The sequence below is a fragment of the Scyliorhinus torazame genome, chromosome 13 (genome assembly GCF_047496885.1).
Source record: "Scyliorhinus torazame isolate Kashiwa2021f chromosome 13, sScyTor2.1, whole genome shotgun sequence".
Taxonomy (NCBI): Eukaryota; Metazoa; Chordata; class Chondrichthyes; order Carcharhiniformes; family Scyliorhinidae; genus Scyliorhinus; species Scyliorhinus torazame.
Window position 1 is genome coordinate 69,486,244 of NC_092719.1, and position 17,481 is coordinate 69,503,724.

Here is a 17,481-nt window from a genome sequence, read left to right on the forward strand (position 1 = left end):
TCCTGTCCCCATGCACATTTGCCCGTCGCGGAGTGTGAGATTAGTAGCTCTATGTCTCTCCCACACTAACAACACAAGAAATCTGTGGCATGGGTCCACCAGAGCCAAACCCAACACCCAACCTCTCCCATCCATGGAAGGTTAAACACACCCCCCACGCCCCCAAACATCAATGCTCCGGCGCTCATGTCTGAGAGTATTCTCTAGTGATGAGAACCTGTCTACCTCCTAGACAGATGCAGGCCCCCTGACCTCTGAGGAGGCAACAACCATTGAGATTTGTCATCCAGCATCTCTGGATCCTGATCACGTTCAGCTCCCTGTCAGGCAGGAGTCAGACCTATCGCTGAGGATGAGGAGCATTGCTCTATCCCCCATGCAAGCCATCATCATTCTCCTGCAGCTTCCAGCCAATCGTTTAAACACCCTGCCCATGAATGTAGCCACCAGCCCGATGACCTCCCACATGCACCTCAGTAATGAGTGGATGTCAGATACCATGGTGGGAGAGGTGTTCACAGCGTAATGCTGGACATTACCAAATCAAGAGTCAATGATTGCATCCCTCACCCTGTGCCTCCTGCGGGCCTTGCCCATCGCCTGAGATCCTTCCTCCTCCTTCCCTGCGGGTTGCCTCTCGCTGCCTTCCTTGACATCCTCCCCATCCAAGGAGGTGAGCTCTCCTCCATGTCCCCCTGGTCCAGCTGCTCTTCCTCCCCACCCCCTGTAGTGCCAGGTTGTGCAGTGTACAACAGAACACTATGAGGTGGGAAACCCTCTGGGGGTTGAATTGGAGGGCTCTCGCTGACTGATGCAGGCACTGGAACCACATCTTGAGCAGACCAATCGCCTGCTCGACCAGCGCGCGCATTGACGTATGAGCCTCGTTATAGCGAGTCTCAGTGGGTGTTTGTGGCCTCCGCACTGGAGTCATCAGCCACCTCCTGAGTGGGTACCATTTGTCAATAAGGAGCCATCCTTCCTGCCGCTGTTCTCCCTCAAAAACAGGTGGAGTACTGTGTGCATCCCAAGATGCAACTATCATGAATGTTCCTTGAGAAAGGGGCACGCACCTGCATGATGCGCATTGAGTGGTCACAGATGATCTGGAGATTGAAGGAGTGGAATCCCTTGCAGTTCAAAAGTAGCGCCTCATGTCACCATGGGAGGAGTAGAGCCACGTGGGTGCAGTCGATGACACCCTGCACCTGGGTTATACTTGCTATACGGGCAAGGTGTCTTGGCTCTCCTTGTCCCAGTCCAGGTTGAGGTGCATGTTGACCTTTGCAAATAGACTATCTGTGACCTCCCTTCTGTACTAGTGCGCTGCTGGCTGGGAAATGCTGCACAGGTCACCCTGGTATAGATATTCTGCGCGTCAGTAACTTTCAAGGTCACAGGCAATGGGTGACATCCCGGTCCATGCAGTCCCAACTCTTGCATCACCTGGCACAAGTGGTCCACCATTCTCCGGGACCGACGCAGCCTTTTCCGACTGAGCCTTTGACACCTGGATGTAGGCCGGTAATGTCTCCTCCGAGGCTCCTCCATTTGTGGCCCTGCTCCCAGATGATCATAGGATCCCTACGGTGCAGAAGGAGGCCAATCTGTTGAGTCTGCGCCGACCCTCTGAATGAGCACCCTACCTAGGCCCACACCCCACCCTATTCCTGTAACCCCACCGACCCTTTTTGGACACCAAGGGGTAAGTTATCATGGCCAATCCGCCTAACCTGTGCATCTTTGCACTGTGGGAGGAAACTCACGCAGATATTGGGAGAGAGTACAAACTCCACACAGTCACCCAAGGCCAGAATTGACCCCGGGTTCCTGGTGCTGTGAGGCAGCAGTGCTAACCACTGTGCGGCCAACGGGCCCTGCTTCTCCCTCCTTTCAGAGTGCTATTCCTGGCTGCGTGCAGCGGCACGTCGACGTCACTGCTGCTGGTCGATGACCAGAATTGCCAGCTCGACTGGATTCATGATTCTCCAGAATTAAAAACTGAAAGGAAGCGAACATCAAAGTGAGTGATAAGGAGTCCTGACAATGCCCTGACCTCCAGCCCTCTCAGGATCTCGGACGCATACCTGAATAATGCACTTCAACCCTTGAGATCCTCAGCAAGCCATGTAACTCCCTCAAGGGTGAGGACTTAGGGCAGATGACTGCATTCACCTGCGTTCTAACCTCACTGGGGAACAAAATGCATTCCTCCGTCATCCCCTGAACAGGGTGACTGATGAGCGACTTCACCATAACACCTAGCATTGGGAGTCATATTTGTGGCACCTCTCTGTTATGTAGACGTGAGTATAAGACTTGGAGTTCAATGCTTGGGGCTAGGCTTCCAACTCTTTTGGGTCAACACAAATAGCTAAGTAAACAAAATCAAATAAACGGAAGGCGGCTAGGCTTCCAAAGTGTTAGAAATTGGGCGCCAATCAGTGCAAACTCATGCATTACAATGCTGACTAAATTGGCGCAAGTGACTTGTGAAGGAAGGGTCAGGGAACTGATTAAGCACCTGGTTTCCCCTTGTGGCAGACAAGGCCCTTTGATTCACATGAAGACTGCAATTAGCATGTCAACTTCGTCCTTAGCGGGCACCCTCATTCCCCCAGCTTTTTAGGCTTCGGGTTACCAAGCCTTTCACCTGGAACAGCCAGCCACCCAGACACTAATCCCGGACAACATGGCCTTGATATCCAGGGACTCTTGCCTTCTGGCTTCACAGTATTGTCTGAGCGTGGGGGTTAATTCCAACTGCAGTCGTCCTCCCCACTATGTGAGGGTCTTCAGCCTAACAAGGCTGGAAGACACCCCCTTCTCAGAGTCCCCCACTCTGACCACCCACCCTGACCATACGGATTTGCCTGCTCCAACCCACTTCCCAGCTGCCAGTCTGGAAGGGCAATCCCTCAGCGGTTATATTGCCATAAGCCCAGCAAGGAGGACACAGGAATCACTGCCTGCAAATCAGCCACCAGACCACTTTAAACTGAGCGACTCACCGACCTGAAGGGCCACTAAGGCCTGCGAGCAACCCCACCCACCAAAATGCCAATACTGAAACCCCCCCCCTCCCCAAGCCTCGTATTAAACTTATCTGGGTTCCCGCATCTTGTCCGCTGCGCCTTTTGCGACCGGCACCCTGGATGGTAATGACAATCCGAGTGCTTACTTCTGATATCCCCTTCGGAGGTGGGTCGGCAGGTTCTGGTTTTGAGACTGCTGTTGTCAATTGTGCCGGTGTGACATCACGTCGATGGCCGATGAATATTCATTGAGGGCGGAATTCCCAGAGGGAGGGTTCACAAATGGTATCATAATGGATGATAATGAGCTTCCCGGCCTAACGTGGTTGTTTATCTCAATACGCCACTGACGAGGAGCCTGGAAAATCGGGAAATGTGATCTTGCCGCTAGAATCGCATTTTCCGATTCTCGTCAAATTCTCCGCCCACGACGCCATTCTTACTGACAGCTGACGCGGGCTCAAATCGGCACTGATGTTTTTAATAGATTGAAAGAGAAGTTTACTGGAGAAATGTTTTAATAAGACCGGAAAATGGGAAAATATAAAACTTGTCACACAGTACTTAACTCGAGGGTGCAGCAACAAGGAGCACCCATGTCAAAATAATGACAGACAAGACACATGGATTATGCACTTTCTACTGCAGGAAATATGTCATGGACACCCTCCTTCTTTTAAACTTTATTTTAGTGTTTTTTCTTTCGTTTGGCCTTTTCTAAAAGTGCCTTTCATTTTTTATTTTTAAATCCAAGGCTAAGTGACCATTTGGACCCACAGTGGGTGACCTGGTGAGCAAAGAATTGTACACAGATAAGCAAATTGGCGAAGGAGGAAATCACGAACGGTGGACTTCACTGTAGATGCTTTGTGGGCTTGTGATCGGAGTTAGTGGAAACTGGAACCTCGACATAGGAGAGAGAGAAAAAAACCCAGGAAGGGAAATGGAAGGCCTCCGACGGTAGGGGATGAGTGAAAATTGGAACCATATTCTCCCCATGCCCTCACTCCCCATGCCATGGAGCTGTCTTGTGGTGGCATGCATTCTTTATTTCAGGTTACAGAGGTGCTTAAATTGATGCTTACTTGTGAATACATTATTTTTCTATTCAATCATTAACAGACAATGACCACAAATTAGATATTCCCGAGTAACACCATATCATTGGGTTTCATTTTAATTCACAATGTGAGCATTGATGAATACCCAGTTGGTATCAGAATGTCACTTCTTAAAAGCATTTGTCATATTTGCTTTTTATTACTGTCATTTAACTTTGCTGTGGTATTTCCTCTGGTAATATATTTAAAACAATTACTGTTTGCTGGACAGTAGTTTAAGCTTTGAAATATCTCTGCTCGCAAACCTTTATCACGTGCTCCACGAATGGTGGTTTAACAGCGCAGCGTGAGACTGAAGGAGGCCCAGGATTCTCTATATCCGAGCGACATTCAGCAAAGCCAATGGTGTGTTAAGCTAGAATTAGAGTAAAATACTGCAGATACTGGATATCTGAAATGGAAACAGAAAATGCTGGATTAAATCAACAGGTTTGGCGGCATCTGGCGAGAGAGAAACGAGAGTTAACATTTCAGGGCCATTTACCCGCTTGAAAGAAGGTGCTGAACTACATACAAGCCAGAGGAAGGTCTGAGCAGACTGCACTGTACGCTGGTCAGACCACATTCAGTAAGGCACATTCAGTAAAGCACAGGGAGCAGCACAAAACAGAGTCCCAAGCTGGGGCTCGTGTTGGCCCCACAACGTGTTTCCTGGCTGCAGAGGCAGCACACCATTGCCCGCTGGTGGGATCTTCAGTCCCTACCGATATCTGTGGTATTTTGCGTGGCTTGCCAGTGGGAGTTGGCCTTCAGCAGGACCGCAAGATCTCGCCGGAAAGAAGGGCGGGAAAATCCTTTTCAGCCTTGATCTGAAACATCCTAGACATGGCCTTACCAGAGGCGTAGTAGATAGTTAAATAGACAAAAAGTAGTCTGGATTCACAGACTGTTCATGTTAATATAGTGAGAATAAGGCAAGGGAGACATAGATTCATACTAGTGAAAAGTGGAATGAGAACTGATATTGGAAAAGTACTTCACCCCTCGTGTACTGTATTCTCTAAATGTTGCAGTCATCAATATATTGGAGTTCAACAGAGTGCTGGAGGGAAAAAAAAACCTTGAACCTTTTGTCAAACATTTGGTTGCAACAGTAAGGGAGTTTAGGACTTTTGCTGAGTTTGTGAAATAGTATGGGCAGGCTGACCTTCATCTATAGCTATCGAGCCATCAGGAATACTTGTTGGAATTTTAAAATATCCAGTGCTTTGCGTTTTAAGAGACTAAACCTATGGAGAGCTGCTTTGGTACCTGTGCATCAAAATTCTGAGATGTAATTGATTGCACACTTTGCAGAGGAAAGAACCTGTGGCTCATACTATGCATGCTAAATGTTTCTATCTTCCACTTTGAAACAGCAGCAATTCAATTGTTGAAAGAAAAGAAATCTGATCATTCTGATTAGGAAGTGTTTCAATGCTGGGGGAAATGCACCAATCCCTTCCCATCAATTCTTTCCCCCCCCACCCCACCTTCCCCACTGGGGTTAATTGGAATGGGTGGAATCATACTGGGATATGATGTCCCTACAGTTGACTGAAAGCAACCCAGGCTCTCTAGTGAAGGTTTAGCACAGGGCTAAATCGCTGGCTTTGAATGCAGACCAAGGCAGGCCAGCAGCACGGTTCAATTCCCGTAGCAGCCTCCCCGAACAGGCGCCGGAATGTGGCGACTTGGGGCTTTTCACAGTAACTTCATTTGAAGCCTACTTGTGACAATAAGCGATTTTCATTTCATTCATTCATATATCACCGGTCTACTTGCACGCGAGCCAGCATCAGCGTAGACATTTGATTAAGGGGAGAGAAATCAGTAACACTGAATTTCTGTCATTGTTTTTTGGATGGATTTTACGGCTTGCAGCTGGTGATTCCCCCGCTGTCAGCTCATTTCTGTTTGACCGAGAGCCATCGGCATTGCAGGCACTGTATCGATGTTAATGAGAGACACTTTTGGATTTCTTTACCTGTCCTGCCAGCAAGCTGGTAGGAAGTGCGGGTCATGTGGAGGCAAGTGAAGTGAAGGGGCAGAAGGAACAATAAATTGTCAGTTCTGTAGTTGCTTTCCCAGAAGCAGCAAAGCAATTGGGAACAGTTCCACAGGTTTGACGCAGCCTAAAAGTGTAGGGGGTGACAGAAAAACTCAAGAGATGTCATCTCGTTCCCCCAATCCCTCCTCCCTCGCAAAAAAAACTTTTCATCCAGAGGGTGGTGGGAATCTGGAACTCGCTGCTTGAAAGGGTGGTAGAGGCAGGAACCTTTGCAACATTTAAATGAGCACTTGAAACGCCACAGCATACAAGGCTACAGACCAAGTGGTGGGATTAGAAGGTGGCCGGCGTAGACACGAAGGGCCGCTTTCTATACTGACTTTTTGACTCTCCTGAAAACAAAGTCCAAACATCTACTTGAAATCCTTGACGGGGAAATATTAGTTTAAAGATAAACTGTAAGTGGATGTTTATGAGCAAGATTGCTGATCCTAATTGTGTAAATAGTGAGCAATGAAAAAGAACAAACCTTCAGGTGACAGCAAAGTTTTAGTGCATTTTCAGATTGAAATCGACACTGGCCTCTGTTCATCCTTCAGACTTTGTCCTCTTTCAAACTATATTCTTCAGACTCTTTTTTTTAAGTTCCAGCTTTTTGGTGGGAGGAGGTGGGGATGTAGTTTCGTAGATAAAATCCCTATGGTGCAGAAGGAGGCCATTCGGCCCATCGAGTCTGCACCAACCCTCTGAAAGACCACCATTCCCCTGCTCTATCCCCCGTAACGTCACCTAACCTTTTTGGACACCAAGGGGCAATTTAGCACGGCCAATCCACCTAACCTGCACATCTTTGGACTGTGGCAGGAGATCGGAGCACCCGGAGGAAACCCGCCCAGACACTGGGCGAATGTGCAAACTTCGTGCAGTCACCCGCGGCGAACGTGCAAACTTTGCGCAGTCACCCGCAGCTGGATTCAAACCCGTGCCTCTGGCGCTGTGTTGGCAGCAGTGCTGACCAGTGTGCCCCTGTTGGGAGAGCCCTCACTCCCACCTAACCCTGTGCTGCCCCCTCCCCCCAGAGCAAAATCAGCCTTTTCACTTCCGTCACCCACCCTATTACTGACTCTAAATCCTCTCCTGTTTATCATTCTCTTCAACAACAGATTTCTCATCAAGTGAAAACGTACAATTAGTTCTCTGGTGAATGTCTGCATGTTTTTTTTGTTGTTGCCAACAAGCCACTTGCGTTCTTTCTTCCTGCAGGTTAAAGTAACAGAGTATTAAAACAAATCAAATTTTATTTCAGATACAAACATTTGTTACGAGATTTAACTGAAAACACCAGCCCTGATAGTCCGGATTTTGAACAGCTGACAAGTAAGATTCGCTTTTCCTTCTCTTATTTTAAAGTCATTACAATGAAATATTATTCAAGATGCATTTTTCAGTAAATCTGATGGTATTCCTTTATAAATATTCAACTTATCAGAAGATAACACTGAAGATTATCCATTGACCTTTGCAGAAAAGAGCTATATCCACATAAAACACACACAATCTGCGGGTCTTTATGTAATATTTTTGCATTAAGTGATAACGGTCTAAAACGCAGAAGGAGTGCATCTGAGGGAGAAATCATAGTCTGTGCTTGTAATTTCACAAGTTGCGTTGCTTCCTGTCGAGGGCGTTTGAGTACAGAATCTCACCTTCAATCTCCAGACAAGTGTCGGAGAAAGTCTTAAGACGAGAAGGCAACGCAGGAACGTTTTGTTACTTGGCGTATCAGCAGTCAAACCTTGCACTCTGCGGATACAGTTCTTACAAAGATCAAGCAAACGTTGTCTGTTTCTTTTCTCCAAAAACAAATGTACTACTTTTTAAAATTCCTGTGCTGTTTTTTTCCCTGAATGTCAGGTGCAGTAAAAGCAGTTTCCGAAGTTTCCCAGCACATTCAGGATCAGGCTCGGAGGCATGAAAATTACCTGCAGATGCTGAGAGTACAGAAACTGCTGAAAGGACACAGGAGCAAGGTGTTAGCTCCAGGTTAGCTCGTGTGATCAATAATTCCTTTTTATTTTCCTTGGGAAATGAGCTTGAATGTTGAAGTAACGTGAAGGGAAGGCTATGAAAAGTGACTGGATTGGTCGCAGGAACCTTAACGATGTGGTCTAATGCAGAATGGTCGTGGCTTTCAAAGAATTGATTTAACTTAATTTTTCAGCTTCCTGGTGAACACTGAAGGCTTTGGGCCTAGATTATCGGAGGTGCAGTTTTGGTCTTTTTTTCTTTCTCCCCCCCCCCCCCCACCCCCCCGGACTTTCTCCTTTTGTTTATCTCTTCAGAAATGCCCACATGTGTAAAAGCACAAAGAGCCCACTCATGAAAGCAGAGGCCTGTCAACCTCCCTGAGGACCAATTAATGGTGCTCCAAATCTTGTGGGCAGGCAGATAAAAAGGCTAGAGAAAGAGTGAGAGAAAGATGAATACCCGGCATGTAGAAGGCAGTTTTTATTAGATGTTGGTAGGCACTTCATAAGTATTCTTGGCCAACTTCTCTGGGATTTTTACAATTTTAACCTTCTCATTTGATTTAATATTAAGACTTGGCTTTTTTAAAAATAGAATATTCCAGGTCTTTTCCGCATCATACCTCTTCACCCTCTCCGCCCCGTTGGAAAATGTTCGGCAAGCATTTTATAGCAATTCAATATGTTTTTAATTTTTGTGGGTTTTACCTTTCGTATAAGATATCACTGCTGCGAAGTTCTAAGACTTTGTAGTGCAACCTTTTGCTCTGTCCTTGCCCCCTGCAAACCCACAGCCCTTTGAACAGCAGCAGAGTTTCACTTTGAAACCGCAAGTTGAAAGTGTTTGACATGGGAAGGGTAGCATGAAAGTCTCGCTCTTTGAACTTTCCCTTTTCAAAGTCCTGCTTAAAGTGCCAGGGAGGGCAATAATGGACAGATTCACGGTTCATTGAGTAGGAAATGAATCATTGATGATGAACATCTGTGTTTCCAATGCATTCAGAACCCAAAGTATTTTTTAAGCCTTTCTCTTTTTTAAAAAAAAAAAAAAGGAATTTTGACTAAAGCCTTGCGATGGTAAAATGTTAATTCCTTAGTTATGTGAGGTATTTATTAAAGATCACCGGTTCAGAAATATTCATAATTTGCAGCATCACTTTTGGATATTCTGCTTTGGTTTTCATTGCATATTGTTGGCTTCGTTCGAAGATGGGTATTTGTGGAGATGTGGGGCAGAACTCTACCACCCCGCCCCTGGCGGTTTTGGTGGCGAGTAAAATCTGGCGAGAAGCCAAAAGCCGGAAACCCGCAGGCGTTAAATCCCATTGCAATCTTCTTTCAGGTGGCTGGCTTCCCTGCTGGCAGTGGGTGCAAATGCTCTTTGCATTCATTTACACGTCACAAATGCTCATTGAAACAGCTGCCCGCCAGCCTCCCCATCAGCCTTCCAATATTGCATCTCTCCAGCGGAAATTCACATCAACGTCGACCCATGAGTGGCATGCATAAAGTGAGTGAAACCACTTTCTGCCATAGTACTGCACTGCTGCTGATGCGCTGTTCACCACTGCTGGTACAGACCGGTTCCTGCCCTCCATCTCCATGTCGAGCTGGTCTTCATGGACAGCACCTTGCTGCGGTACCCATGGACCCTCCTGGGCCACCAAGCCAGATCAGTACAGCACTTGTGGTTGGGGAGTGCAGGGTCACTGAACCACCCTCCCCCAAATCTGGACAGCACTGTGCTGCGGGATTCATGCAGTCACTGCAGCAAAGTTTATCCGGGGATGGAGTGCAAAGTGAGGCAGGAGGGTGCGGGGAGGTTATGTGGAAGGAGGGCTGTGCAACAAAGGGATAGGGTGGTGAAGGGCAGCTTCTCATGATTGCACACAGAGTAGCAAGGAGGTGAACAATGGAAGAGGGAGGGAAGCTGGACCCCGACCATGCTGCATGAAAAGCTCACAAACGGGTTCAAAAGGATACCACATTGTTTACTGGAATGGGATGCACAAACTCTCCAGATGCGTTGGGTAGAGGTCCAGGTGGGCCATGGGTAACTCGCAGGGGATGGGCTCGGGGAGAGGGTAGTTGAATCGAGGAACAGACTTCTTCTTGAGGGTGCTGACCTTTTCCCTCTAGGTTGCTGACATGCTTTTCACAGTAACTTCATTGAAGCCTACTTGTGACAATAAGTGATTATTATTATTATTATCCTGCACAGTCTGGTGAAGCCAGATGGGCTGGAAAGAGTGATATGAGTGTGTTGGGCTTGTATTTAAATATGGCGCCGGGACCTTCAAATCCGCCAGCTGAGGACAGGTGGCCAAATCAGGTGCCGGCCTGCCAGGTGACTCGGAGGGAAACCTACCTGTGCATAACTAATGAGCTTCCAAGCACAGAATCCGGAGCGGTGTCCCACTATTCTTGTCGGCAAGACAGATGGCGCCAGATCCACCCGCCACTATTATTCTGTTCAAGTACTTGCACCCCACAGTGATGTTCAGTGCGAAGGCCTACCGGTGGCATCACCCAAGCACAACACACATGGAAATATCACGTTGGCGTCATACATGGAAATATCACGCCACTGCATTTAGTCTCAAAATGGGAGCATTCCGCCCATAGATTTTCTTTTAAGTGTCTACAACTTAGGTCGGAATTTTCTGATCCTCCCACCGGCAGGATCATCTGGTCCCACTGAAGTTAATGAAGTTTTGGCTGGCGCACCACCAGGCTTAGTCTCATTTTTAATTTGGCTTTAAGTATTTGAAATCTATATTAACTCCATTCTTCAGAGCTCGCAGCCTGTATTTTCTGTCAAGATTGACGAAATGGGCACAGGGAGGTTACTTAAAGAAAAAACAACTTTGGATGTAACTTGGGTGAGATCCTTATTTTCAATGAGGCTCTATTTGCTTTCTGCTTCTCCCTATGCTTGCACGCAAATATTTTAGTTCACGCCAACGTGATATTTCCATGTGTGTTGTGCTTGGGTGATGCCACCGGTAGGCCTTCGCACTGAACATCACTGTGGGGTGCAAGTACTTGAACAGAATAATAGTCACACAATGTTGATGTCCTTGCACTACACAATAACTTTAACTGACAATTATGAAGCTAATTCTACCATCGGATGCCACCAGCAGGGAACAATACCCGAGTGAAGCTGTCGATCGGAGAATTTGTCCCAGAGTGTTAAGCTGTATCTCTGATTTACACTCTGTTGAAGTGCAAGTTTCCTTTGACGAGCACAGAATTATTATTTAATGACCATGAGGGCCGTAAATAAAACACCTAATATCGGAGTCTGCCTTAACGTAATTATGATCACTCTTGCCTGTGAGTCAGAATATTGTTGGTTGAAGATCCACTCCAGATTTGAACACACAGTTCAAGCTGATATTCCAGTGCATTATTAATGCAGCGCAGCACTGCAGAGGTGCCACCTTTCAGGTGGATGATAATTTCATAGAATTTACAGTGCAGAAGGAGGCCATTCGGCCCATCGAGTCTGCACCGGCTCTTGGAAAGAGCACCCTACCCAAGGTCAACACCTCCACCCTATCCCCATAACCCAGTAACCCCACCCAACACTAAGGGCAATTTTGGACACTAAGGGCAATTTATCATGGCCAATCCAGCCAATCACCATAAGCTGAATCGTGCCCCCCCCATCCAACCTTGCAAATGGGCGTGCAAGATCCATGCCGTTATTTTGACGAGCAACAGATAGTCTCCCTGTTAGCCTGGCCAATATTATCTCTCAACAGGTATTACTAAAATGGATTCCCTGCTCATTAACACACTGTGCGTGGGAGCGTGTTGTGTGAATTTTGGTGGTTATGTTTCCTACATTACAACAGAGGCTACACTTCAAAAGTACATCATTGGCTTTGAGGCATGCTGGGGTTGTGAAAGGTGCTATGTAAATGAAAGTTCTTTATTGGTTGTGGCAGGAGAGTTGTCAGCTCTGCGGATCAATTGCAGAATCGGATAACATGCTGTTACTTTCCTTCAAAGGTCTCATCAAAATATGTATTTTTGCTGTTTCGCAGAGAAATTTTAAGCTGCACTCGGGCAGATAGTGGTTAAGAATATTCAAAAATAAGGTAGGGCAAACTGGTGAGATCAATTGTGTTGATGGATGAGAATTTTCCCCTTGATTTTTGGCTTTGAGTGGACTTTCTTTTACAAGAAAGGCCGATCGTGGAGTCCTTGTGCACTCCAGTGAAGCTTCAGCAGGGAGGCTCAAAGCATTTTATATTTTCCATACTTGGTACAAAGTTTGTTTTTAACAACTTTTCTCCTGTGTTATCACAGGAAGGAAGTACATTCGTGAGGGATGGCTGGCGATTGTGCCACCTAAGGGCGAGGAACTGAAGCACAAAATGTTCTTTCTGTTATCCGATATCCTCCTGATGACCAAACCTTGCCACCCACTCCACCCCGTGCATTCCGACAAGTTTGCCTGGCAGAAGGCCTATCCTTTGATCGAGGGCACAGTAGAGAAGGTCTTCGGACACACCAAGAGTCAGGGAGGACTTATTAGCGTAAGTCTTCATTTTAAAATGTGCACTCAATGCTGACTCGCACCACTCGTCAATGAGATTAATTTGCCTTCACGGATTTAGCGACCAGTGACTTTTGTTGGACTGCCAACCTGAAAGTATTTTACTCAAAAACCTGTTCATGACGTTCAAATCCGTGAGCGTTTGTTTTCCAAGTAGCCATCCTCCAACCTTTCTTTGCATAGGATAAATCAAGTTTATCTGGTTTGGTGACTTTGCAAACATTTAATAATTATTTTTCTTCAACTTTATCGCCAATCGTTTTACAGAAATCATGAGTACGATTGTGTCTTCAAAATATGGCACTGAAACAAAGTGATGTGATTGTACTAAACAAAACGATTGGGTTCCTTTTCCATTGCAAGATGAGCGTTGAATGCTACTAAATACGAAGTACAGTAAAATCTGGGTATTATTTGGCTAACCACCTTACATGTATATATCAAAGGCAATTTCATTTTCAGCCATTTCATTCGTGAAGTAATTACCAGATGGTAATTTTAATAAAATAAAATCAGAAGTGTGGATATAAATGGATTGCATAATTTTATTGATTTTAAAAATGTATATGTTGGGAGACGAAAGCGTCAAATTTCAGTTTTTCACCTGCAGGGGAAGCTTAAACGTTCGGAGCTAGTTATTGCTCAAGTCTGTCTCTGCCAATTCTGTCAACCACTTTATTTAAGTAGTTGGCTTTCTCTAATAACTCTGCTGGCATTTCATCATCCTATTATCCTGTGAAGCAAAATTCATATAGGGTAATAGTGCAATGATATCAATGTTCTTTTTTTCTCACAAAGGCAGATTATCAATCTGGAAGCTACCTGTAAGCATTGAAAATTGCAGTCAGCACTGTGAGCCACTCGCATCTTAGCTTGAAGAATTAAAGAGAAATTAAATTTGACAGCAGTAAATTCTGAGGCACAATCTACCCTCCAATTTATATGCAGAATGAAATGCCTCATGAAAGTATCTTCCAGTTTCACACGCAAATTTGAAGGAGAATGTAGTATCCTCTGCAATCTGTAATGTGCTGGCGCTTTCATTTTAGATTGCAGCTCGCAGACACTTTTTGATGTATAAATAATCAACTTGAATTATGCCCAGTACAAATGCTGGTGCACTGCTGTCTGTGTGTTACAATGTAATTTCTGCCCCAGAGAGTCAAATTTCCTTGACAAATTCTTAATTACTGTGTTTCCACAGACGCTGAATCTATTTGTGCATAAATCTTAAGTATTCCCAGAAGGCAAGGAACTAATATTATCAACAGTTTCACTTGGCCTGTTCCGTGAACTTCATAATTAGATAATACATTTGATGACAGCGCATTTGAAATCTTTATTCATTTTGAGTTCTGCTCAGCGAATTTATTTTACACCAAAATGTCATTTTGCAAGCTGACCATCTTGTGATGGCCATTCAGATGTTGTTTCACTTCAATGAAAAATGTCACCCAGAAATCCAGGCACTTGCCAGTCGAAGATGAATGCGCCCGTCGTGTTTGTTGGCTTCTTATTCCCTCCTCATGAGGTGCAAAGTTGCTGTTTTATTTTTGTAATGAAGAAATGTTGTTTGTCTTGAGACAGACTGGTGATTTTATTTGATGGGGGACTAATCTTTGCTGCACATTTAAAATGTCAATGATGGTTATTGATGATAACGTGCTATTGCATTCTTAAATGGTTTTGAATATTTCATGATGAAGGATCCACAGAAAGAATAAATTGAAGGACTTTGCGTTATTGACGGTCAGTGTTTCTTCGTTTTCTGTGCAAAAGTTCAAAAGGCTGCTTTTGAATGGCAGAAGTGCTGGAAGTGGAATCTAATCGGGCCTTTTTAAAATCTGTCTTTTAGCTAACCTTTCCTGAGGAGACGCTCCTCGTGATGTCGAATGACCAGGAGGACATCAATGACTGGTACCGATGTCTGTCTGCTGCCATTGGGTAGGTAGATTTGGCAAGCTGGCTGTCCTTGCTGCTGCCATTGACCTTGTGGAGAACTCCCGACAAAAGGTCGGAATGGATTCATTGATCAGCCAGACCGAGCGTATGACAGTCTTTCCCTTAATTGAATCCCAAAAGGGGCCAGACGTGGGTTATTATTACAGAAGTCAGCCGATAGTGCTCATTAAAAGCTCCACAGACTGTGTGGTTTACTAATTAGTTTATTATACAGACACATTGACGATGGGGAAATGCTGTCATTTTGCCCTTTATCGCACAAGGGATGCTGTTAAAAGTTTAATCAGCTGGCACTGACCAGCTTCGTGCTGGATGCACACTGGTCATTACTGAGGTCACCCCTGCTGTATCTATGCCGGCAGGGTCACAGTTTGAACCCTGAGTAGATTCTGTTTCAGACAGTAAGTCTGCATAACCCTTCCACCTGAAAGGGGCCTGCTGTAAAATGCACACTACAGGGCGTAAAGAAGCAGATTGGCTACAAGAGTGAGAGCATCTTGTTAAAAGTTTCCCTTTACTTGCCTTGTTAAAGATGGTATTGTCAGAACATCTCTTCACCACAGTTAGCAAGACCTTGAAAGTTTTGCTTAAAGGCCCAGAACAGTTACGGTTAATTAATGTTTTATTTAATACTGGCTTGTTCAGCGACATAAATAGTTTTAACCTCTGGAATGACACATTAGTTCCCCCTTTGCCAGTGATGTTTAATTTACTGTGCACATTATTAAATTGTTTAATTTGGAAGCAGTATCATTAATGTCTTCAATAGCGTTTTGCTACTGATTATATTGTTCAAATCAATGCTTCACGCACAAAAGGCAAGTAATGTGCTACCTTTAATTGGACATGAAATTAACTTTTTTTTTTCTTTCATGGGATGTGGGCTTTGCGGGCAAGACCAGCATTTGTTGCCCGTCCCTAATTGCCCTTGAGCTGAGTGGCTTACTGGGGCCATTTCAGATGACAGTAAGAGCCAATCACATTTAGTCCAACTGGCAGATTTCCTTCTATAAAGTGAAGTGGTTTTTCTTTTGCAACAATCGACAATTGTTTCATGGTCCCCATTACTGAGACTATTCAAGATTTCTTAAATTCCACCAGTTGGCAAAGGTGGGATTTGAACCTATGCCTCCAGAGCATTAGCTTGATTACTATTACCAATAACATTACCACTCTGCCACCATCACCCATTGTGCTACAAGTCCTTTGTTAACTTTACCTCCTTGTACAATGTGAAAGATAACAATATCCAAGAGGGAATTCCTGTTGGGATCCTGTTCCTTTTAAAACTTTACCAGTTAGAAGCTATTGGATAAATGCACCCATCCACCTTCAACCAGGTAGCTGCACTAAGAGAGCATGTGGCTATATTCAGGCACTTTTTCAGTGTGATGCTTGCAAGGGGGTGTGGTACTGGTGGCTTTATTTGTAGCTTTCTGCTCTATATCCCTCACGTGGCTAAATTCCGTTCTTATCAAACGGTCTGACTGATAAAGTCACGATGTTTTGCTTGTCAAGTTAATGTTTAATCAGAACTTCTATTCTCTGGGGTGTCGTACTTGGGGGTTGGGGAACACGAAAGACGTGATGGGTGGACCCCCCCCCCCCCCCCCCCACCCCGAACGTTGTATGAGGATCCCGGACGAGAACCCAACTAATTGCAATTTGTAAAACTGTGAGGAAATGTTACTACACTACAGGAGTGATAACACTGACCCATAGGTCAGTTAAACAATTTAAACACAGAATTAACCACATTGATAATCGAGAGATAGCTTTACAGTTAACAGTTACAACAGTTCTTAAGTAAAAGGAGAAACTTTAACTTGCTTCCGAAACCTGCCTCTGTATTCCAATTAAGAAAACCAATATAGTCCAAATACCACTCATGAATAAAGTTAACCACCAGGTTTCGACTTGCTTTTCTCTGTGCAGATTCTTTGGAGAGACAACCTTTCAGGACCAAAACTAAAACACCTCTGTTCAGATTAAAATCCGAAAAAGAACAACATTTATAGACGGACTTGGCTCCTCCCCTTAATTACATCATCTGTACCTAAAGCATAAGATCTTTTCTGTCTCCTCTCACAAGATTTTCCATGGCTTGTTTAGCAAGGACCAAACTCAATACCCCTCATAAATTATCTATATCCCAGTTGTCCTTTAAATGTAAACAATATTCCATTAGCAGAACACGTCATCTGCAAAAATGAATGATTGCTTCACTTTCATGACCCCTTAATCACAGCTTTTGCAGATATCCTATTTGTATGCATCTTAACCCAAGTTTGAATAGTATTATTTCAAAAAAGTATAACATATGACAAATTCTGACATTCATCACAGTTCCCAGGTAAGGATTGCATGGTCATTGCCTGGAAAGTCCAAACTGCCATTGGGCAATTATCCTGCGCCAGGAGCCATCTGATACTCCGACTTAAATCACTGAATCCGGATTGTTCCAACTGTCACCAGAACAGTTGCCCAAGAATTGTTAGAATAATTAAGGCCACTCCTGGGTAACTCCTCGGAATTTCTGACCCAACTTGAAATGGTCACTATTGGGCTAATGCATGGTTGCATGGGGCGGCACAGTGGTTAGCACTGTGGCTTCACAGTGCCAGGGTCCTAAGTTCGATTCCTGCTTGGGTCACTGGCTGTGTGGAGTCTGCACGTTCTCCCTGTGTCTGTATGGGTTTCCTCTGGGTGCTTCGATTTACTCCCACAAAGGCCCGAAAGACGTGCTTGTTTGGTGAATTGGTCATTCTGAATTCCC

At 45.0% G+C, this 17,481-nt stretch overlaps 1 protein-coding gene across 2 annotated transcripts in view; it reads left to right on the top strand.

Annotated features, from left to right (window-relative positions):
• arhgef39 (Rho guanine nucleotide exchange factor (GEF) 39) overlaps positions 1-17,481 on the top strand; it is a 127,310-nt gene that overhangs the window by 92,625 nt on the left and 17,204 nt on the right. For both annotated transcript variants that reach the window (XM_072471733.1, XM_072471734.1), the window contains exons 7-10: positions 7,453-7,523; positions 8,061-8,189; positions 12,494-12,723; positions 14,599-14,687. In XM_072471733.1, the coding sequence (XP_072327834.1) occupies positions 7,453-7,523; positions 8,061-8,189; positions 12,494-12,723; positions 14,599-14,687 (519 nt within the window). The remainder of the gene's footprint in view (positions 1-7,452; positions 7,524-8,060; positions 8,190-12,493; positions 12,724-14,598; positions 14,688-17,481) is intronic.